This window comes from Bacillus rossius (genome assembly GCF_032445375.1).
Source record: "Bacillus rossius redtenbacheri isolate Brsri chromosome 4 unlocalized genomic scaffold, Brsri_v3 Brsri_v3_scf4_1, whole genome shotgun sequence".
NCBI classification, from domain to species: Eukaryota; Metazoa; Arthropoda; class Insecta; order Phasmatodea; family Bacillidae; genus Bacillus; species Bacillus rossius.
Genome location: NW_026962010.1, coordinates 10,978,000 through 11,003,471, shown reverse-complemented (window position 1 = coordinate 11,003,471; position 25,472 = coordinate 10,978,000). Strand labels below are relative to the sequence as shown.

The following is a 25,472-nucleotide window of genomic DNA, read 5'->3' as shown; positions in this document are numbered from 1 at the left end:
TCACACACCTCGGTGCAACATCGACTCGCGTGCCCACGTCTCCGCACACGAAAGACTTAAAAACCACTGCTGCCCAGCTCTAAGCAGTCCGCTTCTATGTCAACAACGCACACGCACACAAAGCATGTGTATATATGTAATCTCCGAATGTCCACAGATGGATGTCTGTGGGCTAATGACCTTTGAGGCAAGCATGACTCGGCTAACCGCGATTTTCGATTATCCGACTCACTTGTCCCCTTCATTAACACGGATAATCGGGGTTCTACTGTATAAATGAATGTTTGTGTGTTTATCTTCTGTTTTGTAAATATAAAGGTATAGACATAAAGAGATAAAGACATAGAGATAGGTATATATTTATAAAGAGAGGGAGACATATAGATAGAGTGAGGGTTATATTATATAGTAGTATAGAGATATATGGATAGGGAGATTGATTGAGGTATAAATAGAAACCTAATCAGTAATCACGTAAGAGAGAGAGATATGGAGATTAGAGCGATGCATATATATATATATATATATATATATATATATATATATATATATATATATATATATATATATATATAGATTGAGAGATATAGAGATTATTATATATAGAAAGAATAATAGTGAGATTTATAGAGGGACATAGGTGTGTGGGTGTGTTTGTATATATATATAATATATAATATATACAATATATATAATATATATAATATATATAATATAGAGAGAGATATATAAACAGAGATGCTTTGTAGATGTGTAACTACTTCAAAAAATTACAAAAAAATTGAAAGAGGCATAGCAACGCATACAGGGTATTAGCTAGTACATGATGATGTCATTGCTTTATTATGGATGCTGTGTTGTACTGTTTTGTTTGTGTGAAGGTGTGTAATCACCCGGAGCTGTTTGAGCGGCACGAAGCCAAGTCACCGCTGTTCGTAGCCCTGGACGACTACGTGTTGCCTCGCCTGGTGTTAGAGGAAGGGCTCCTTCACCATTGTGTTCCCAGCAAGCGACACATTGTCGAGAACATGCTCAGCGTCTTCTCCCCTGAATACGTCCATCGCTCCCTGTTCCCTCGGCGCGTGCAACGAGGTAAGGATGTTAACTTGCCTTGCAGTTACATGTTTTCCTCTCTGCATTTGTATCAGGGCAGTAATGACATGCAACTAGTGTAGGTATTTATGCAGAGATACGAAACAACTTCTGACACCCTTTCTGTCTCAGCTATATAGTCACTCAACAAGAATTACTAGTATAAGGAAATAAGTATTTTGGTGAGGAAATACTTTATAAGATGCTTATGTGATGCCAGTTTTGATAAATTTGCCATTCAAACATCCTATATATTATGTAGTATTTAACAATTTGTACTTGGTCCCGAAAATATAAACGTCATTCATTCATTTATCAAACTAGAAACATCTTATGAGGTAAGTTAAATGTTTGACAGCTAAGGGAAACTAGAACATTAAAATCTACTCAAGTATTAATGTGTTCTGATCATTACTAGATGTACATTTAGTATGAGTAGAGTATAAATTACTTTATTATTAATATGTATATATATTTATTTAAGAAAAGTATTTTTTAAGGGATTTCACTGTCATATGTTCCTCGAAGGATAGCACTAAAATTTGTTCCAGGAAAACAGAGCACCAATCGAAACACCTTCAATCATATATATTTTTTTTCATAGGAGAGTATTTGGATTATAATAATTTGTTTCCCAACCGTCGGAAGTGTGTTTGTTGACTGCAATTTTAATCAAGATACTGCTCCTGCTAAAATCAATTAACTGTATTATTTATATGTCTAAATTATGGATGGGCCATTCAAATCCTCAAATCTTCAGTATTCAAAAAATTCAATATTCTAGGAAAAAGATTAGAAGAAAAAATTTTTTAGGAAGGAAAATTCAGATATATTTTTTTAATGTTAGCATTGTGTAGTTAAAAAGGACTATGTACATTATTAATCCCCAAAGAAGCTAGCAAAGTAGTGTTTGTGCTAGCAACCAGCTACAGTGCTCTGTGGTTATTTGTTTAGCACTCCAGGAAACATTTTTTGACACAAAAATAAATTGTTTATATCCCGAACATAGAAATATAAGGAATGGATTCGATCAAATTACCAAACTCTCAAATCTCTAGTAATTGAAAGATTTTTGATTCAAGGAATGAATAACATTGTAAGAATAATACTGTTGGAAATGTAGTAAATTCAAAAATTTAACATTGACAAGTCTGAAATTTACTAGGTAAGTCTGCAGTTTACTAAATCTATTTGATAGTTATTGCTGGAGACAAGATTTTATGGCTTTATTTTTAGGCCAATTTTGTTTTTAAAATGAGAGATTTCATTGTTATTGTTTTTATTTTTTATGAACTCTGTTTATCCATTAGCACAATTTTCTACAAATATTATACTTACTTTTTCAATGATACTTCACCAAAACAGTATCATTTTGACTTGTACATGAAGCATCTTTACAATATTATAATTTGTAATAAGCATGTCTAATATTGGGAACAATATAAATAAATCAGCCTGTGTATGTCTGTTTGAAAAGTTTACTAATGGAGTAATGTTAAAATTAGTTACTAATAACAGTTGCAATGTCAAGGGCAAAAGCAAAACTTTTCCAATCTATTCGGTACATACATTTTGGTACTGATTCCATATAAATTATTTACATTCATTGAATTATATTGTATTAATCTGAGTTGAGTTTTGATTAAATTTGCTGATTATTTCATGAATTTTTTTAATGAATTTCAGTGCTTTATGGTGTATTAACTAGCATTTCGATGTTACATGGTGTATTGTGTATTGATATGTTATTTTGGCTTTATCGCAGTTCACAGTGTAATTTTTTACCTCTGGTTGTTGCACAAGGTTTATTTATGCACATTTTGTTTCTCTCCCCAGGGCACAGAATTCAGGTGGACAGCTGTTTCTCGTTCACAAGGTTTTGTGACCTAAGTCCTGCAGAGCTCAGTCGCTTGGTCCTGGGAGGCCTGCTGTTCGTGTGAGTGTTCCAGAACTTGTGGCAGTTTCATTTCATAATTGGTTTTGGATATACTACATTTACAGGAAAAGCATTACTTTATTTTCAAGCCCTCCGAGATTAATTTTTTTGGACTTTAATAAAATATAATTTTTGTAATACGTAAAATGGAACATCAATTAGTTACTGATTTTTTTCAGTTACTTTTCGTTCCTCCTGTTATGTATTACCATGCGATTCTTGGGGAAAGTTAATGCAACAGCTACACAGAATTATTTATTTCATATTGGAACTGCAATTATATTTAATATTTGGAACTTTTGAGTTTGAGAAGGTATAATTAACTTTTTCTGATAGTTGGGGATTTTCATAAATTTAACTGAACCATCTCATTTGCAAAGCATCTCCATTCATTTAAAATTCACATACTGCCCCCCCCCCCCCCCCCCCCCCTTTTTTTTCTTTTAGCAAAATCAAATTTTGTAATATTGACTTCATTCATGACTTAAACTTTACAAATAACAAAGTGTGTCTGTTAACAACTACTTCACATGGAAATAAAGACTCGTTATAGGGAACTAAAAATATACACTTCAGTGATAAAAGTTCACTTTCATATCCATAATATTTATTTTATTCAAGCTCATTACTTATTTTGAAACAAAAATATTTATGTACTTACAGTAAAGGCATCTTTTTTTTATTCACAACTTGAATACATAACTATGGGTTTTTACCTGATTTCAATATTGCTGATACATACAGTAGAACCCTGTTAAAATGTTTTTCAAGGGGTGCATAAGGGGGAAAAAACATAAGCAGGAAATATCAATTTCAATTTTAATTATCTCAATGTTTGAATTTTTTACCAATGGACTCAAGTTATGTAAATCAATTTCAAGTTAAAACCACTGATGGGTACACTTGATGCTCAATTTTGCTTAAACCAAGCCAAAAATATTTCCTTTGACTTCATTTTGCTTCAAGCTTCTATTTTCTTTGTCTTTACAGACACTGCCTCATATCAATAAAATTATCTCACAATCACGATTGCGTTTAGAGTGGAAATGCCTATGACCAATTATTTTGTTACTAGAACATGTTTTTTTTTTGTGGATTCGTATTAGAATGAAATAAATTGAATTCTATAAGCAATATAAATAGTGTTTTTTTTGTGCCATCGCGGAACGGTTGGCAAACTAAAATATTGTAGAACTATGTATGTACATCTGAAGGAGAAAAAAACACCAGAATGGCAAGGAATAGAAAGATTTGTTACTTGTTTTCCAAGACAAAGGTGCCAACAGACAGAGGTTTTTAATTTTTTTTTTTGCATTTAATTAATTTTAGAAAACAATTGTTATAAACAGGAACTGCATAGTTCGTGAAACGTTATAAGCAGGAAACCCTTATGAGCAGGAATATTATAACAGAGTTCTGCTGTAAATACTGCTATTTTAAATGCAGATTCTGATTTAACCTCAGATCATAAATATTACATAATATTTTACTTTTTCAGAAAATTTAAAAAATTTATTTTACTCTTGTAGGTTAATATTAATTGCATATGCAGCATACTAATTTATAATTTAAATAACACAGTAGAACTCCTGTTTTATATTTTTCAAAGAAGAAAGAGAAATGTTATAAACTGAAGGGATCACAAAATTTTCTGAATTTTACTATCTTACTTACACAATACATTATCATTTTGAATTTTTTATGCATTCTTGGAAATCAGATTCTTTAAAAGCAAATTTAATTTTTTAGGACTCACAGTATTTAATTCTAAAGATAATGAATTATAAATTAGGAGCATATTTTATTATTATAATTTTTTTATCTGCTTATATAATGTATATGTTTAGTTCATTTCATATTATTATTTTCACTTTCATGGCCATACATAAATACTTAAGAGTTAAATACAAATATATTCTTAAATGCATAGAGATATATAGGTTTCTGCAAATACTGTTTTTCTCATTTGAATCAAATTTTGAATGAAATATCACAATATTCACGAATATCTAATATTTTTCTAGTAGAATTTTAATATACGGTGAAATTTTTTTTCACACTTCACAGGAGTCCAAGGCAAATATATCCAAACTATAGTAAAATTAAAAAGGAGTAATGTACACGTAACAATTGCAGATAGGTTTCAAATAAAGAAAATTAAATCCAACTGGTGTTGCATTTTCTTAAACCAGTAAATTTAAAATTAAAAGTTGTTTTGTTGTCTATACATGATAATATTGATAATATATACATTAATAATATAAAGCAATGTGTGAATAATGTTGCAGTACAAACCAAAATTTTTTAATAAGTCATCTTAAAAAAAATTTTTTTGTAGGTATGTTTACTGAGTGTTTTTAGTGTTTAAATGTTTAAAACATAGAAACACATCCACTTTTTACTTGTGCACCTGTGCAATAACTTCAAGTTTCTTGAGTCTTTTTTTTCTTTCGCAATAAATTTAATTCATAGGTAGGGGTAGATAATTTTCACGAATAAGCGTGAACGTTTTATTATATTGCAATGAGCTATGCCCACGTTTAGCAGGTTCTGCCTCTTAATCGGCGGTCGTCAGCAAGATAGGTACGCCATCGCCGTATTCTGACCAGGCAAATACGGGATGATTTTGCTCCCTCGCTGAATTACTGCGATTCGTGTGCTGACAAGACACGTGTCTGAAATAGATTCAACCAATGTTATATTGTTGTTTTAGCAAATGGTCTCAAAATTGTTTCGCATAAAAATACGTGGCCTCGTTTGTAGGTCCTGGACCGTTAAGAGTTCGACAAATGTGAAGCTTGAATCACCGCCACGGCGAGGCGGAACGCGCGCGTGTCTTGTCGCAGGCTGCTGCACGTCGCCGAGCGGGACGAGGCGGCTGCCCGCCTGCACCACCGCCTGCATTGGTGGGCGCCCGGCGGGGCGGTGTCCTTCCTCCTGGCCCCGGGAGAGGCCACGTCGCCGCCCGGCGTGCGGGCCAGCGCGGTGCTGCCCCGGCTGGTGTTCACCGCGCGGGTCGGCTGCTCCTTTCACGCCCACGCCACGCACATCCTGCACTGCACGCCCGAGACCGTGGAGCACCGCATCCTGCGCAGCCGCAAGGTCGCGCGGGTGAGCCTGCCCTACGATCGGTTCAAACCGTGTCAGTGCGGGTGTTTCGACAGTGGACTGATGACACCACCTTCCTGACGGAACGACTTGCCGCGGGCGGCGCGATGACAAAGACTGACTAGTTGCCGGCGCTCCCGGCTAGTGGCGCTACCGCAGCCAGCAGCGCGGGAAGTTCAAACACAGTCTCGATATAAGGAATGTCTCAAAGTCCCGACATCTTTACACAAATTTAAAAAACATCACAAGTCCAATCATACACAAGTCCAAACAACAGACTTATCAGTTGCCATGTGTGAGCAAGGACGGTGGACTGATCGGTCGGGAACTGGTGGACTGTCTAACTGATGACTTTCCCGTCATATCGAACTGCTCTGTACCGATTCATAAAATGTTGCCGATATGCTGATACGCCTTTACTGCTGGTGCCGATTCACCGATTCCGAAGAACCAATACAGGAGAAAACAAATTTTGGCTAAAAAAAATTTTTTTTATCATACTAAATCACCCCAAATAACCCATTCTAAGAAAGGCATGAATTGCAAATGCACATGTATTTTAGTTTTTAATTGGAACATAATCTCTCTTTTTTTTTAACTCTTTATTTTTAGCTTGTTTTCACACCTTTTGCTTATTGAAACATGAATTGAAGATGGCAGGTGACATGATAAGGACCCGGGCAGGGAAGGTGGGAATTCTGGCTCGAATACTCCTGAAGTGTTGAAGAAGGGCGGGAGGGGAAGAAACAGCGAGCTTAGTGAGAACCGCGTTGCGTCGACAGGTAGCACTGTGCAGAGCCGTCTGGAAAACAGCGCTATTATCGGCTGTGCATGCTCAGAGGAGTTGGAACAGGAGACAGTAGTGTGTGACGAAAGAGAGACAGAGCAGCTGTGATACCTATGCGGCTGTGATGATGATAGCTAGAGTACCAGAGATGAGACGTGCTAAAGTCACTGGTAACGTGCAAGGTTACTGCATACAGGCGGGAGAAACCAGAAGGGACTGCCGAAACAGCTGGGGCAAGGAATTGGGGAAGGGAAAACTTGCAGGATGACCAGCATTGTAGCGGCCGAGCTTCCGATGGGGACTGAAAATTAAATGCTACACCAAAAATTAAAGAGCAAAAAATAAAATATAAGGAAAAAATTATGCGTGTCAAACACAACAAATAAACGGCACAATTAATGAATGTTACTTTCAGGTTGCCTAGCTGGCCAATCTTGACGTGTAACATGATTATAACCATTGAATTGAATAGTTCATATTATTAATTTTATTTACAAAAAAAATACATGCCCCTCAAGATTCAATTTAAATGATGCTATGAGTCTTATTATGAAAGAGTTTTTTCCAACTTGCATGTACATTTTAATGTGAGGTAGTTTTGGAAGTATTTGTTCTGAGATGTAATTATGTTTGTCATATTATTTTTCTTCAGGAAAACACTTCTCGTTCATCATCTTCAACAATCCCACAGCAGAGGACGTTCGTGAAGTCCTGTGTATCGGAGGATGTTGATGTGATGTGTGAGGACACTAATTCTCCTAAGCCCATGATGAAGCCCTTAAGCAGTCCAACTCATAAGTCTTCTCCTGTCGCTGCAAAAGCTGGAAGTTCTCCTGGGAAGGTGACTACCTTCACACTGCACTACATTAAATAATGACCTATGTTAGTTTTTATTCTTTGGTGGATTGCATGAAACAGTCATGTGCATTAGTTTTCATTGGCTCAAAAAATCCCTAAAAAGAAATTATCACAGTGTGCAAATTAATCTCGTTTGTCCTGCTAGCCACTAAAAAGGTCAGAGCTTTCTTATAACTGACAATATTAGTGCGTGCAAATTTGGTTTTGTACTGTCATAGTTTCTTTTGTTGCAAGTTGCCTCTCTGGTTTTACAATGAAACTCAACTGTATTTTTTTGTTGATTCAATGTTATGTTTTATTTATTTTAACTTATTCAGCTGGAGTTGTTTACAATAAAAAAATAGCAAATAATAGATTGGAAGTATGTGGATTAAAACAACGGACTCGTTAGTCTTTTAGACATGTGATACCTGGCCATTTTTTTGTTGTGTGTACACACTGTTTTGAAACAGTAAGCTATGTTGTTTGGAATGGATTGGCAGAACATGTTTGTACATGTTCAGGTGTCCATAAGGGAGTGAAAATCTGGGAAACAGGGAAAACTCAGGTATTTTATAATTGGGGATAAGATTACGTGGTGCAATGCGATAAAACCGAAATAACACCGAAATACAGTACACTCCCTATTTAACGCGGTTGTCGGGGGACATAACTTTTACCCGCGTTGTTGCATAACCGCGATGTTTCGATGTGACCAAGGTCAAAAGGCATAAAACACCGCCTGTGTTCTAATAGGTCGGCAAGCACGCACAGTATAGACGGCCCGCCGTTGTGCGGACTTTGCATCCGCAGTTTTCACTAAACGCGGGTGAAAAAAGAAAAATAATAAATTTTAAAGATAAATATTAAATGTTGAATTGTTTTTATTTTTCCGCGTGCCGCGCACAGTTTGTCGCACGGCCTACGAGCGCGCCACACGCCGCCATACACACGTGCGGCACACAAGCTGCTGCCAGTCTCGTGGTGTCAGCCACAGTATCTGCTTCGTCAGTGTCCGTAACAAAGTAAGTGCAGTGTGTGCGGTTACACACGATTCTGTGGTCGAAGTCTTCTAAAAAGAAAGGCCGTAGTGATACTTCAAACCGAATATGAATCGCAAAGTACCGAGTTTGATTGACAAAATAAAAATTCTATATTTACTTACAGATAGCTTGTCTTTTGCAGAAGTAGGCCGCAGATACAGGAAAAAACTATTCTAGCATTCGTACAATAAAAAATAAAGAATCGTCTATCGTGTCAAGTGGTTAAACTTTATTATCCATGCTTACAGTAAATTATAAATGGTCACGTGTGGGAAACAAAAATTGCGCCAATTTAATTTTAGCGCAATCAGTGACGCCGTATTAAAAACCGTGTTAAACTATGTCTTTACTTATTTCACCAAACACTGTGTCGAGTTGCTGAGTGTGTGTTGCTCGGATCGGCAAGTATTATATTCCCCAGCCTCTGGTTAAAGGTCGGGAGACCGCTACACATAAACATTTCCGGGAATTGTTTACTACCTCACGGCAAAAGTGGTACAGTATGGTTCACGTAAGTATTGGACCACTGGGAATTCCTGGGCAAAGATTAAAAATACGCTAGCTGATTTACTTTACCATTTAATGTTAAAACATTATACCAAAGTAAAAAGATGAACGTGTATAATACAATGAATTACCCAATAATATAACGTCTGTAGGTTTAAGTTGTAACAAAACATTTATATACAGATGTACCAATTATGATTCTGGAGTGGAATTTTAAACACCGGACTACCTGATTTTGCCTTGTACGCAGGGACGCTGCTCAGTCAAGTGACTCATGCTCTGCCTGTGTGCTGCGTGAACACATTCCCTCCCCCACTTCCCCTCGGCCTGTTTCTGCCCGCTCTAATCTCTACCTCTCTCCATATTCTCGGCTCGCCTCTCCCTACCCAGCGCTTGCCGACAACCAAGCCTATCCAACATCAATCCCCAGCCTAGTCACGCTGGATAATGTTGCTGGACGGTGGGCTTTATCAGATCCCCTGCTTCATTTGTGAGATAAAGCGACGTTAAGAACTATTCTTTCAGAAAATATCACTGGGCTGGATTGGACCATAATTTGAAAACACTACAAGATAGAGGAATAATGTACGGAGATATCTTGTTTAGAATTTCACTGCGGACATTTTCTACGCCTAGGCTTTTTTCTGCCCGATGCTTAGTTTGTTAGTTACAATGCAAAATTATCCTAATCGGCTATCAACCATTTATTCCATTATTATTCATTTCTGACTGGGGGACATGGTTTGACCCGCGATATACCCGATTCCGCGATCAATCGGGGCGCGATATACCGGGAGTTTACTGTACTAGTTAATACACTGTATAGCACTGAAATGCTAGTTATATCATGGAATCATGGAATAATGGAATTAAGAAGCATTTAACCCAAAACATTATTCAACTCATTAATATATATAGTAGTTTGAAATTCAAGGAATGTTTTTATTTCCGGATAAATAGTTGTACCAAGTGCTTGGATCAGAAAAACTAATTAATTTTGTTTGTTTAGTTGTGCATTACTTATTTAATCAATTTTAAACTATAAATGCCTGCTAATTTATTTTTATTTTTCTGAGTGTATCTGTTTTGGACCAATTTATAAAAAATTATTTTACCATAAAAATGCAGCGTATGAAATATAGAAATATTTTAGTGGAATAAGTATTCCAAAACAGCTTTTATAAATAACAATAACGCCGAAATCCTGTGTTTTAAAAACAGCACATTGTACCTTAAAATAAAACCATAAAATCTTGTCTCTATTTGTAGTCAATCATTCATGTATGTTTGTTGAACTGTGTTTTGACGGCAAGGTGTATTGTAATATAGACAAACGAGAGGCGGGGAAAGTGGCTGAAGTGAGGGTGTGGTTACGCTGACTCCTGCGAGAGTTGTTTGTGAACCGCCGCTCTGCAGGGTGCCCGCAGCCCGACCAGCCCCAAGGCGGAGACGAAGCTCCCGCAGAGACCCGCGCCTGAAGAGGTGTCGGACCAGCTCAGGGTGCTGCCAGAGTTCCCGCACGTACCGCGGCCGTCGCAAGTGCTGGAGTGTCAGCCGACCGACATTCCTGCCTTCCTGTACTACACCAGCCCCAAGGTCATTTCAGAACTTACACCATTTGGAAGTATATGAAGCATGGGCGTCGCAAGGATATATTTTTTTTGGGGGGGGGGGGGGACTTCAATAGATTTAGTTGTTGGGGAATATCCATCCCCTGGAGGAAAAAAAAAGCGGGGGGTCCCGGGATCCTCCCCCGGGAAAATTTGGGGTTTTAAGGTGCATAAAGGTGGTTGTTAGGCATTTTTCTTTTCTAAATATTCTAGTTATAGTTGGTTGGAATATATAATTTATTTTTTATAAAAAATATTTTCAGACAACAAATTTGTAAAAACACAGTCAACATATCTGCTGGTGCTATATCCACACAAAATCATTAATTTAAACATCAGGAGAAACCTGAATGTTACACTTCAATGCCACCACAGTATTAAGAATATTTTGCACATGTAGACAAACGTAAGTAATAAAGTGATCATATTCACTATTATTATAGTATCTCTCCTGATCATTATTTTACCTTAATATATATATATATATATATATATATAATATATTATATATTATATATTATATATATATATATTTTCGAAGTCTGTCAAAGATCAGCTTTCTGCTATCGGCGCTGATTTTGATTTTACACGAAGATCGAATTAAAAAGTGCTCACATTACCACGATTGGACTAAATGCACCATGCGCAACATATGGATTATATCACAGAAATCATAGTTTTAATATAACTACGAAACTAAATGTATTATTGGAAGGGACGAAATTGAAGACTTTAATTATTGGGGGGGACGTGTCCCCCCGTCCCCCCTGGTTGCGACGCCCATGTATGAAGTAATACAGTAGTTTCAAAAATTTAAAAAAATTCTATGCACAAATGTAATCCTCAAGGATTTTTGTGTGAAAGTTTTTAGTAATATTTATGGATGTCAAAATCACATCCATTCATTAATTTTTTTTATTTCAGTGCTCCAGATAGAGAGAGGTCTGTATTTGACATGTTCGGGACCATAGCCTTGCCAGATCAGCGGTTTTGTTGGATTATTGAACTCTTTTTGGGTTTTACTGGAATACCAAAGGAAAACACATCTCACAATTACCTGAATTGAGGCTGACCCCTCGACGTTTTGGTGTGTGTGTGTTGATAAATAAAAATTTAGTTTTTTCCTTCCTCTCAATTGGGAACACTCTCTCCCACTTGTTTTTTATACATCTGTTTGTTTTCTTGCATCCTTCACCGCCACATATTATTCTCGCAGAACATATTTTTGCCTGTTGCTGCACAGTTGTTCGTTTGTTGGGCATAGTGTACAACTTTGAGGTTATGTTTACTATCAGAAGAGTTCTTTTTTCTTCTTGTTTTAGAACCTGAGATGCAGAACCTGTAAAATATTCAGAGAGTGCATTCCACTGGCTTTTTTTATCAGACTTGAAGGAAGTTGGAAGTAATGGAACACACCCTGATTCAGTTGCCATATTGTTTTCTATGTAGGTTGGTTATCCTTCAACCTAATATTCTACTTTACTTTTTTTCTCGTTTGTTGATGGACAAAAAAAGGCTTGCATAGGAAATTTATTTTACTGAAATCGGTTAAATAAAGATGATCAGTACACATGGTAACTCAGTGTAAGAAATTAATTAGATTTACTGTGATTTATGGATGGTCAAGTATATTTGCACAATTTTGCTTTTTGGTAGATTTCGAGGAAATACTTCTTATTGTTGCTGTTACCATGGTGTGACTTGTGGAAAATTTTTATTTATTTTTTGTTTTACGAGTCATAGACCCCAAAACCAACGTCAACTCAGAAGTTTATACATTCATATCACATATTTATGGACACAATAACAGCCAAAATTTTTCATAAATCACTTCCAAACTGATACATAAAATATAGGAATGGAAAATCTTTACCAATTTAATTATGGGAAAAATTTGACTAAAGGACTAGAAATGGGGAAGGTTTTTTGAAAAACAACTCCCATAAAATGAAAAATATCACATACGTTGGAACATAATTATAATTCGTAGAGGTAATACCAAAAACTTTTGTCTGAAAATTTTTTGATACGACCAACCATAGCTACAAGGAGTGGAAAAAAAACTAGGGTTGTAGGACAAAAATAAAAAATTCATGACTCCCTGAGTAGGCTCACCGTCAAAACCAATTCAAATTGTTTGTAAATCTTTTAATTTTTTTTTTCCAAAATTTTGTCCAAAACAATTTTTTGACTAACAAACCATTGCTGCAAGAGAGAGAGAGAGAGAGAGAGAGAGAGAGAGAGAGAGAGAGAGAGAGAGAGAGAGATCGAGATAGAGAGAGAGATAGAGAGAGAGATAGAGATAGAGAGAGAGATAGAGAGAGATAGAGAGAGATCGAGAGAGATCGAGAGAGATCGAGAGAGATCAAGAGAGATCAAGAGAGATCGAGAGTATGTGTATATATATATCTGTGTGTGTTAAAAAACAGTGGTAAAATTAAAAAAAATCATAATTTCCGTAGCATGCACACTATTAAGTCTGTATTGTTCAGCTGATCACAGTGAAAGATGCACGGAGGAGGCCAGACCTCCGAGAGTGTTCACTGAATCACCAACCCTCGAGCTGAGCTGTGCTAGTCTCTCCCCGAGCCCCGGCCTGAACCGCGGGTGTCGGCGCAGGTGCGAGCCCGGCCGATGCAGCTGTACTGCAGCTGGCGACGCGCGGCGTGGGAGGCACTGAGGCACCGGCTGTGCGGCGGCGCAGAGGGGCTGCAGACGGTGTGGCATGGCTCGCCGGCGGGCGCGAGGCAGCACGCCGTCCGCTCTCAGGCGCTCCGCCCCTCCCCCCCGGCCGGGCTGTGGGCCGCCGCCCCGCGCTTCGGCTGGTCCGGCATCATCGTGCCTGGTGAGTGGCTCCATCTCCACGTCATCTTCCCTCATCTTTCTTGCTAACCCCGGTGAAATATTTACTAATAAACTAATTCATAACTCAACTTATTCAGTCCTTTCGTACCATGGACTAGATCAGTTTCATGTGGCAAACCTTGGTGAACTGTGGCTAACAGTAACCAGGCAAATGGTCATAAGTACTGTTTTATATATATTTTTTTTTACGCTATATTGTATCTCTGAAACCATAGGGTCATTGTGTTTTGTAATTTTACGTTGGAATTGTATTTTATGCAGTCTTTTAGTAGACTTCCATGTTTAAATCCTTCGCTGATTAACCTTTGTAAAGTTGATAACATTTTTGATAAGTTTTAATGAAACAGTGATTTGTTTTGTCTATTTGTTTGTTTACTTGCTTGCTTGTAAAAAGTAAACTCAAAAATTCTTTCATTGCTGTAAAGCTACATTCTTTCAGATAGATACAGGCTATGTTTAATTTAAAAACAAAAAATTCATAAGCTGTAACATTGTTTGTAACTAAAACAGGGTTGGGGGGGGGGGGGGAACTATTTACTTACAAGTTTTTACAGTGTAATAAATCTCCATGGCAACGTCCACTGTGTTTCTCCATCAACTGTCCGTAAAATACTGTTCAATGATAGCAGGCGAAAAGGACTTCAGGAAGAACTGCGAGTCATCTAATAGAGAACTTGACATTAATCAAGATATCAGTTTTTTGTAGTAATTCTTAAAAGAAAATTTTTTTTTATTAAAAATCCCACTACTGGATAGTAATTTTTTTCTACTTTTTTAAAACTTATTAATATATTGAATTTTCAACAATAAATTTTATGAAAATTGGTTAGTAGTTATTTCTTTAACTAATTGTTATACATACTTCAAATACTTAGTTCAGTATATTTGTTTGTTTATTTTAAACTAGGTAGGCTTATTTATAACCTTTATTTTTAACCCCCATTTCCTTTTCCTACACTTTAAAATGGAATTTTGATACTTAGTCGTGAAACTTTGCATGTTTGACATTCAAAATAACTAAAGTAAGACTTAAAGTTACAGTTTGCAATTGATTAAAAAAAAAGTCATTTACATTCACATTCATTAAATTAGTTTGCTGCATCTTAAAGATGTGTCTAAATACATAGTATATGCCAAATCACACTAACGTCGTGAGTTTTTCACATGCAGCTTAGATTTGTAAAATCTTCTCTCAAAAAAAAAATAGTGGGGGAAGGTGACTAAGTAGCGAATTTAGGTTTATCTTTAACTTTAAAATACAGTGTAAATACAAACACTTGTAAGACTTGCATATTTTTAACTGTGATAAGAAATACTTATTTTTGTGCTGTTGAATAATTATTTTACATAATTCTTTGGCATTTGAAAGATATTTGTTATTCTACTCCTATGCGTTCTTGGTGTAGCAGTTGAGTATGTGCGAACTATGTGCGATTCCAAGCTTCCGTATCAAAGTGGAAACGGGAAGGCGGAATGTTAGCTGCTGAGGAATTTCCGTTCAATTATTGGAATAGTTCCTTGAGCGATGGTAACTTGCGGAGTTTTGTAATTGCAGGCTGTCTGCGACCGCGGCTCAGCCTTAGGGGCCTTGGGGAGGGGTGGGCAGGGAGTTAGGGGGAGGCACACATCCATGGAATGCTGCCAAGGGGACGCCACTTGGCTAGGATCGCGGATCGCAGAGACTAAGCCGGGAGGGTGGGAGGCAGACAGGCGAGAGTTGTGACTGGGAAAGGCATGTGGATGAAAGGGCTTTGGAGCTCTCAACTGATTGAGAACGAAGGAAATGTAGGGTTCTGTGAAGGGAGAGAAGAAAAGCGTGTTTTAATTCCCTTGCTTGGAGGGTTGTGGAACTCTGAATCACCGGAGGGAGAGGGTCTGAAGGAATGAACGTCGCGATGATGGGGACTCCCACCAGCAGAATGAATAATGAAGAAGCTGCGGACATTGGAATTTAATTTTGTTCCTTTCTTTACTCTCTCTAGAAGGATATCTTCTCTGTAAATGATTGCCCTTGCTTTCATTTTTTATTGAAACTGGAAATCTGGAATAATTTTGATTTCAGAATTACGTATTTAGTGAATCCATGGTTCTAATTGGTTTCTGTTCAGTTCAATTACGAAGTCTGTTAATGAAATGAAAACACTAGCACACTGGCAGTTGTATCAAGTGATACTTTCAGAAGGCCTTTATTTTTACTGAATAAAATTTAATATAATTCTTATCCTATGTTAGTCACATATCATAGTTGTTCGCAATTGGTCAATTGCATGGCTTCTTTCCCAGAGTTTTCTTTGTTTGAACTTTCAAGTGCTTTAAAAAAAAAAAAAAAAAAAAAAGAAAAGAATCTTACAGCACTCTATGAGTTGTTAATTTTATAGATTTTTTTTTAAATTTATATTTTTGAACAATGATGATGTACTTTATCTCCTAAATTGGTGTCAAAGCTATTGATATTTTTCAGTAGGTTACAATTTTAAAGAAAAAAAAAAATGTTAGCATAATTTTAACGGGAATTACAAAAAAAAATATTTAATAGAGAGAATTGTATAAAATAGTCTTTGTCATTAACTTGTTTCAAATTGGATAGTTTTTAAAAGTCATATCTGTGATATCCATTTCCCAACTTACACTTGAAAGCATCGCATTATGTTTGTTTACGAATGCTGACAGCCACATGAAGTGGTTTACAGTGGCAGAAGGATACATAGACCATTTTTACTATTTTTGGGAACTCAAATTTTACCTAATCTAATGAAATGGACTATGGAACCTTAGTTTGGATCAACTCTCACCTCATTGTGCATCCTTCCTTGATAAGTGGAAGTTAAGGAGGAGTGACTGGAAGCAAAATATGCCGTATTGATTTCAATAGTTTTTAGGCTATAATGATTTTCCATCATTAATTTAAATAATTTTCCATAGTCAAAGCATTGTGTGTAGTTTAGTAGAATTTTGAAGCTAATAATGACTGGCTACTGTTTTGTCTTAGGAAACTTAATATGTTTGTTGGTGTTGACTATAATATATGTTTATGTTCATCATTGTGTTCGTATGTTTGCTGCGTTGTCCGGGTTTTGTTGTCTACCTGCATTTACTGTTATTGTTGAAACTGTCTCGTCATTGTTAGCCCAGTGTGTTCTTCTGTGCTGTTATTATTTTTTATGACTAAATTCCTTCCACTGAATTCTTATGCTCTGTCTGATATGATATGATAAGTTGGTGCTGTAGTAAGCCCCACTCAATTTCTTTATGCCTGTAGTGTATTTGTATACGGGATGTATTTTCAAGATAGAAGGAACTGTTATGCTATTTATTACTCTGATGCACATATAACTTTTATATAGTGGTTTAGGTAGTCTTTCATTCAAGTATCACTTGTGAAGTTCTATTTAGTGTTTTTCTTGACTCAGCAAAACATTGATGATTGGAAGTAATGAAGGTTGAGCTCATTTTCCATGAGTAGTACAATTTGAGTAAAAACAATCTTAATTATGGTTTTATTAGTTGCATGACTTATAGTAGATATTGCGTGTTATTTTGTCTACTGTATGTGCATGTGCTTTAGTCAGTGCATATCTAAGTCTAATGTAATAAAAGTCAAAACACAGCCTTTGCACTTTATTTCTGACATCAGTTTTAATTGCTGCAATGGAATTATTGCCATAATTTAATGAGAAGTAAAGTTGAGGTCGTCAATTCCTGATGTTTTTCGATTAAATTTATTTTCAAGGGGAGTTAAGAAGAGATTTGTTTTGCTGATTGCTTAGCAGTTTTTCTTCTGTCTACTTTGCCTCAAAATCTAATTCTTGCTTGAAAGGCTTTGAATCCCCCTCTTAATCTGTTAGTCAGTTAGGATCATGGAGGAGGGTGGGGGGTGGTGAGTACACGTAGAAGCTGAGGAAATGGCCTGGCTCTGAGGAAGGAGCAAGGTTGGGGCTGTGCTACCCCCCTCCTCGGTTAACATGTTCTTTAGATTAGTCACGGAAGAAAAAAAAACGGTTTGTATCACAGTAAGATAAGTGAGTTTATGAGTGACTGGAAAAGGTGTTGAAAATTCTGAGAAAAGGCACTATAAGTACCAACTAAACCTAACATACAAAAATCTATCTGCTTACACCAGAATAAGTCAGAACGGTTCGCAAAGTTCGCTAAACATCAAAGCTCCTAACAGTTTGTTGTTTGTTCCAGAAAGACATTTCCAATTTCCAAGTAGGCAGTGAAAAAGATAGAAGACACCCACAACTCCCTCCCCCCTCCTCGTTCTCCACAATCTTTTATTATGTATCTAATCAGGCATACCCCCTCCCCCTCAGAAAATTACTGAAAGATGGGAAACCCCACCCCTCCCCATGTTTTAAAAAAAAAAGTATGTATGTATGATGTATGCGTACATGCATGTCACTACTTGTACATTGGTTTTCGATGATACATAATTGATAGCGGCAAGATTGTGTGGTGAATAGCGATAAAACTGAAATAACAGCAAAAATATTTGGAGTAGTATTGTTTAATGTACACTTTTGAAGTGTCTTACCACAATTTGTTAAAGCAGTGGATCAATGTAATTGTGCTTGACATGTACATATTATTACATGTGTTTTAATTTTAATGTCGATAAAGATGAAATCCATTATTTTTTATGACAAATTTTTTTTATATTACTATAAATTCTTTGCTATAATAATTGATTTTAATAATGTTGCTCAGTTCTTTATTACATTTTTCAATCTCACATTTCATAAGCTCGCTTGTCTCACAATACAGTGTTTTTTCTTCATTGACTTGCCCATGATAATGAACCATCCAGATCAGTGATAGCATTGAATATATATAATGTATAGAAGTCGCGAGCCCAGGTTAAATTTTCTGTCCGGTTTCTCAGAAGAATTGTTGTAGTTCCAAGCTCCGCCGCTGCGATCGCTTTCATCGCTGGGTGTCGGCCGTATACGCCCCTGGTGGTGTTTGGCAGAACTTGGTTAACCAGCCCAGTCGTAACATTATCCTTCAACCCCCCCCCCCTCCCGCCCCCACCCACAGACAACCCTTCGAAAATCCAAGACCAAGATTCCTATTACCCGGCAGGTCTTATCAGCATCTTAGGCGACCTTGAAGAGGAGCTTCCTTTACCGTCGTTTGAGAATGATGAAATCCCAAAAAAGCTAGCCACGGAAATCACTGAATGATGGGATTCTGTACCCGAGTGAAGTGAAAATTAGCTATTAAAACTTTGTATTGGGCCAATAGTCAGTGTTCCGTTCAAAATATGGTTTTATTTTAAAAGTAAAATACTTATTTAAACTATATATCGCGTTTGTACAAATTTACTTTTAGATATTGACAAGGAAAAACAACCTTCTCTTATTCAACGTTATCTGTTAAGTATAAAAGGGGTAGATATTATTTTAAAAAATAAAAAAAAAATGGAACCTACTAAATAAGTATTGGCAAGATATATATAAATTCAATAATAAAATACGCATATTAAATTTTTTTGTATTTAACTTTTTTCGGTAATAAAAATTCAGGATGATTTTGGTTTAATTGGTTTACGTATATTGCTATATTTTCTCAATCACATAGAAAAGGGAAAAGAGTACATCAGTGAAAATTCAAAAATTTAGTTTAAGTAATACTAGCCATACTAAAAAATCAATATGCGAGATAAGAAATTTGGTAACTGCTCTACATTTCAAATAAAAATGCATTTGTTTCATGAATACTGAAATGTATGCGTAATAAGGCATATTATGTTATTATCCTAAGCATGACTATAACTAAAAAAATTACAGTAATTTAAAACGATGGCAGTCTTAACATACAATAAGTGCGCGAGTCTTAGTTTATATTTTAATTGGCTTCTTCGTCAGATAGAAAAGAGTTAAGATTTCATCAAGGGAAAATATATTCTCAAAGTCACTAAACCGGGAGATAGAAAATAAGGTAGGTACTTAATTTTAAATAAAAGTTAAAATAGGCTTACGCTAAACCAATTAAAAATAAGTCGTAAAAATATTTTTATTTATTTAATATGTTCTATACTTGACAGTTCTTTGTGTATAATTCTTCAAAAATCTTTGGAATTTAATACATACTTTTCTTAAAATGGTAGAATATCAGCAATACCCGGAAATTACGTGAGCAAAGCCACGGGTTATTAGATATAATTTTACTATAAAATAAAAACAACTATACATTTGTAGTTCACGAATGTGATATTTTGTTTATTGCTTCACAACATTCATTTGCCAGTCTCAAATTTCATCGTACCACTTGTCAGAAATGTCACCAGAAATGAGAGATAGATTTTTTTTGACGAATTTCAATTACGAGGAAACCTTTCGCAAGATTTTTTTCTTCGCAGTAGTCACTGGGACACCATTAATTTAAATCCACTAAGATAATAAAATTGTATGTATAATGATTTGTTTTTGTATATTTATATAACTACCCAACCAATTTTTAATGATTTTCATGTGAATAAAAACTTGTAAAGCAATTTAATTAACTGTGTCATAATTCTTCTGATTAGATGGAAATACAAACTTTATATCCGTGATATACGATGATAAAATATATTTATTATTGCAAAATAATTTTCACTGTTCAAATGCAAATTTAAATAGATTATTCATACATGTTTCCTGCTAATTAATGGTTTAACATAATAATTTTTAGTATAAAATGCTTTTTCTCTTGTGTTAAAATGGGTTGCTAAAATGAGGAATTATAAATATATCACTTACTAAGTCCGTTCACAGATTTACATAAAACAGCAATGTAGATAATCTTTTTTGGTAGTTTCTAATTTTCTGCCCTGAATAACATGAATTTTGTTGAATTCATACCAAAGTGAATTTTTTGAACAACTTAAATTTGTTGTCATAAATAAATATTTATTTTATAATAAAAATCCACAAACTGTTTTTAAAATATAAAATTTATCACGCCAGATGGAATAATAAACAAAAAATAGCTCTTATATGTTGTCTGTGTTTAAATAATTGTATTATATTTCATGGAAATAATATTTACCTTTCGGTTATTAAAAGAAAATATATTTGTATTCAAAATACTTGCTCATCGTTTTTACGAGCATAACTTGTGTATCTAACCTCAAAGCAAGGAATATAAAGAGTGGCAACTCAATGCTATAACAAAAACTCTTATTTTCTTTGGAGATCCGGGAAATGTGCGTTATTTATAAGCAACTTAACATAGTAAATCGTTAACTTTTCAGATCTATGTTGGCAAAATTGATTTTTTTAGTGGTCATTTGTTACTGGGAATATTCACCATATAACGTTTAAGATTATTTATTTTGAATTACGAAACAATCAAAACATTATGTAAAAATGCTTCATCTTATGTTAAAAAAAATATAAACTGCATAGCCACAAAGTATGACATCATACCATTAGTTTCAGTTACTAATAACATTACGTGCACGCGTTTAAACAGTCATCGCAGCCATAGTTGTTTCATAGCTACCAAAATCATTCAACGTTGTCTAGAATTATTCCAAATTATGTTTTGCCATTTTACTCAATGCGCCACTCCGTTAACACAACATTTTATAAATTCTGAACTACGAATGTCAGTATTTTTTTTTTACGTTATTACGTTTAAGGAATTTCTGTAGTTTTCTTATAATTAAAACTTAAATTTTGATGTTGGCATCTTTTAACCGCACTTTTTTTTTCGGTGGCCGTACTCCTCCAATTCAGTTGCGCCCGTCCGTATCTAAGCGCTCGGATTTCAACAAAAGGCACCGCCTCTCGATAGAGTGAGACAGAGAATTACGCGCATGACCTTGAAAAAAGCGACGCTACAGCGCTCTGGCGTGGAAGCTGGTAACTACGAGCACCCTCTTGTGGAAAGAAGAGCTGTCTAGCGGCGGAGCTAACAACTACCACAGTTTTGGATCCGAAAATTGGAATAATAAATCCTATCCCCTCGCGACTTCTATAAGTTATATATATTCAATGGTGATAGCCTACTTCTCTCTTTTTGAGGATCAGATATCATTTTTGAAACTAATCCGAGAATCAGATACGTATAAAAATATTGCATTTTTACAAAATTTTTGTCTTATATGTTCAGTAAGGTGACAAATAAAAATATTATAGCATGTATAATAACGTAAATTAAATCTTGTAAATATAGTATTTAGGGGTCGTCCATTAATCACGTGATGTTTTTTTAGCAAATTTTTAACCTCCCCTCCCCCCTAGTGATTTTTGGTGAGGTTTCAGACTAACCACCCCCCCCCCCCCCCATATAAATCACGTGTATTTTTTTGGTACAAAATATTTTTAAAAATAATTTAATTCTGGAAAATTAAGCACAGTGATAAAAATGTCCAGACAAACATTAAGGTTGCAGGTTTATTCTCACTGGCATAAAAATAATAAAGGAAAGGCTTATATGTTATTTACGCATGTATTCGGCGCCAAAATCACAGTCTTACTGGCGACTGGTAAGCCGAGCCGGGTGGTTCATGTTGCGGCGGGCGGGGATATTGTTGCCTGGCTACGGCGAGTCAAGGTCACGCGTCGCTTTTCGGTTTAGTACAAATCGGGCGAAAAAATAAATACACGTGATATCTCTCTATACCCCCCTTCCCCCTTGTGATATTTCGTGATTTTTCCCGACCCCCCCCCCCCCCCCCCTTTCGAGCCTCACGTGATTAATGGATGATCCCTTACCAAAAAAAAAGTAATATTTAAAGTGATAATTGTTGAAAAATATATGGAATACATGAATACATTATTTTTGAGTATTTCTGTAAAAATACTCTGGCTTCTAAACACTGTCAGCTGCCCCCTTTATTCTATGTATTTGCAGGCTGCTAATTACATGACAGAATTTATACATGATAGTTACGGATAAGCCAATTAAATCCTCAAGTGCCAGCAAATCCTTGGTATTCGAAGAACTAAAAAAAGGAAGTAAGAAAAATATGAGAGGAAATAAAGTAAATTAAAAAAATTCAACACTGATAATCTGTGAAATTTACTAGGTCAATTTCTTTCTTCATACCAATTCTGTTACCATTTCCCAAAGCTGTTTAATGTAATTATATAAATACAATATTTGTATGTAATAATTCTGGAAATGCAATTTTTGTGAAAAACACATTAGAAGAGTTAAAATTTTGAACACCATAGTCAAAAATGTTCATTTCTTGTAAATTATTTTTATTTTTTTATCCTAGATTCAGATTCGAGGGGTTTTATTCAATATATTTTTGGGATTCAAATTCGAGATTTGGATTTGAGGAAATTGGGATCTGACCCATCACTAATGATAGTATGTATATGTGTTGGAAGATTCTTTAGGCAGGGTAGACGATGCCCGCGGGGTGCCAGTTGGCCATCGCTGTTCCGGACACCAAACATTGACGCTTGACGCCGGAGAGCAAGGTGTCACAGCGTGTCTGGGCGTGGTGCGAGCGGGACCGTGGCTGTTGCAGACAAGCAGACGCTGGTGACGGACGCGGGGAAGCTGTACGTCCTTGACGGTCTGCTGAAGACCTTGAAGGAGCAGGGTCACCGTGTGCTCATCTACTCCCAGATGACCCGCATGATCGACTTGCTGGAGGTGGGTCACTTCACTGCACGTAGTGTGAATTGTGTGTTTCTGCCAGCTTTTGTGTGCGAGTCCTTTGACACCTTTTTTGGCGTGACAATGTCTAATAAATCGATGAACACCGGCTGCATGCACGAAAAAGTGTCCCGTTACGCTTTGTCCCATTATGCACATTTTTCCGTTACGCTGTGTCCCGTTACGCTCATTGTACGCTTGCGCTGCACCGACAGAAGTGAAAACTTAAAACTTTGTTTATAAATGTGTAATATGAAATAATTTCTACGTCAAATGTACGTAAGAAAATGAATCTGATTACTAGTATAATTTCGAGTATTTATTCTTCTATTATTAAAATTAAAATGATTCAATTTTATTCATAAAAGTATGCAATCATTTCATCAATGTTTTGTTATGACGTTGTCACGTTAAACTATCGTCCATAAACTGGCTTTACAGACAACCAATTTTTTAACTAGTGTTAGAAAAAAAAAATTGGTTGTCTGTAAAGTCGGTTTACGGATGATAGTTTAACTTGACAACGTCATAACAAAACATTAATGAAATGATTGCATACTTTTATGAATAAAATTGAATCATTGTTATTTTAATAATAAAAGAATAAATACTTGAAATTATACTAGTAATCAGATTTTTAAAATCCAAGAATAATTAACCTTTATTGCCGAAATGGTTGTTGTAATAAGCAATGATAACCACATTAACTTTTCACTTAACTTTATAAGCATTCGACGAAACAGTTCACGTGTAGATGACTTGTAATTAATTTTAGAAACTGGCGTTTAGCTATAAAGTTTAAATATAATTATGAACAAGTTTTCATATAAATAAACTGTAATCAAATATCAATCATCAATTATATGAATCACCATAATTGTTTAGTCAATTGTAACATAACCTATTATTACTGCACTCGCCGACAGATGCTACTTTTTTAATAATAAAATAATAAATACTTGAAATTATACTAGTAATCTGATTTTTAAAAAGCAAAAATAATTAACTTTTATTGCCGAAATTGTTGTTGTAATAAGCAATGAAAACCACATTAACTTTTCACTTTAGCGGATAGATAGCACGATTCGTTCAGTTAGCGTCCGTCACCGTAGATGGCAGCACCATAGGCAATTAATATTATTTCGTTTTTATAATACGATTTTATAACATATACGCATCCTAAATACACCAAACGTATTTACAATGTGTTACAATATTTTTTAAAACATTTTGCAAAAGATCCTGTGTGTAATTTGAATTATTATGTGTAACTGTAAAACACCATTGTTGGTTAAAAACGTATTTCAATATTCAACATTACTTTTAAATAACTGTACCGATTGTGCAGAAAATCGGTGGACGATCGTTAAATTACATAATATTAATAATTCAAACGACGAAAACATGATTGAAAAGTCAAATCGATGGTTGTTCTAATTGAATGGAAGAGAGATGCCACACATGCGTACAATGAGTATGAAGAGAGATGCCACGCATGCGTACAATGAGCAAACAGTACACATCCGTAGTGGGACATCCGTAGTGGGACACTTTTTCGTGCGTGCAGCCGGCGTTCATCGATTTATTAGACGTTGTCACGTCAAAAAAAACAAGCTCTTTTTTTTTTGTTTAAACCAAATTTTTTTTATCACTTTAGTCAGTTTGGTTCTCAGCATGTTAAAATAAAAACCACACAACATGCTGCTTTCTACCACTCATTGTTGAACCAGAAAAGTTGTAACATCAAAGAACTGAAGTCCAGCAAATCTGCACATCTGACTGGGACTTAACCACAGAAAGGGTATTTCTCCACAGGAAGAAGATTCTCCATAGAATGGACATTTCTCACAGAACTGGTATTTACAGTAGTCAGGGGATTTCCCATAAAATAGGAATTAATTATTTAATATTTTTAATTTTAGAGGAATATTATTTAGCTGGGTATAATTTACAACTTATTCATATAATTTAAATGGTATGATCTTGATTAGTATATATTTTTTTGTTCTTTTAAATCACAAAAAATCATTAATGACCAAATTTTTGTTGTTGTGAGAGTGGAATTAGACCTCTCATTAAAAAAA

The 25,472-nt window shown here is 35.5% G+C and overlaps 1 protein-coding gene across 2 annotated transcripts in view; it reads left to right on the top strand.

The window, feature by feature from the left end:
* LOC134541681 (chromatin-remodeling ATPase INO80-like) overlaps positions 1-25,472 on the top strand; it is a 212,181-nt gene that overhangs the window by 85,038 nt on the left and 101,671 nt on the right. For both annotated transcript variants that reach the window (XM_063385299.1, XM_063385300.1), the window contains exons 17-23: positions 882-1,092; positions 2,929-3,028; positions 5,875-6,139; positions 7,576-7,764; positions 10,727-10,906; positions 13,540-13,765; positions 23,258-23,385. In XM_063385299.1, the coding sequence (XP_063241369.1) occupies positions 882-1,092; positions 2,929-3,028; positions 5,875-6,139; positions 7,576-7,764; positions 10,727-10,906; positions 13,540-13,765; positions 23,258-23,385 (1,299 nt within the window). The remainder of the gene's footprint in view (positions 1-881; positions 1,093-2,928; positions 3,029-5,874; positions 6,140-7,575; positions 7,765-10,726; positions 10,907-13,539; positions 13,766-23,257; positions 23,386-25,472) is intronic.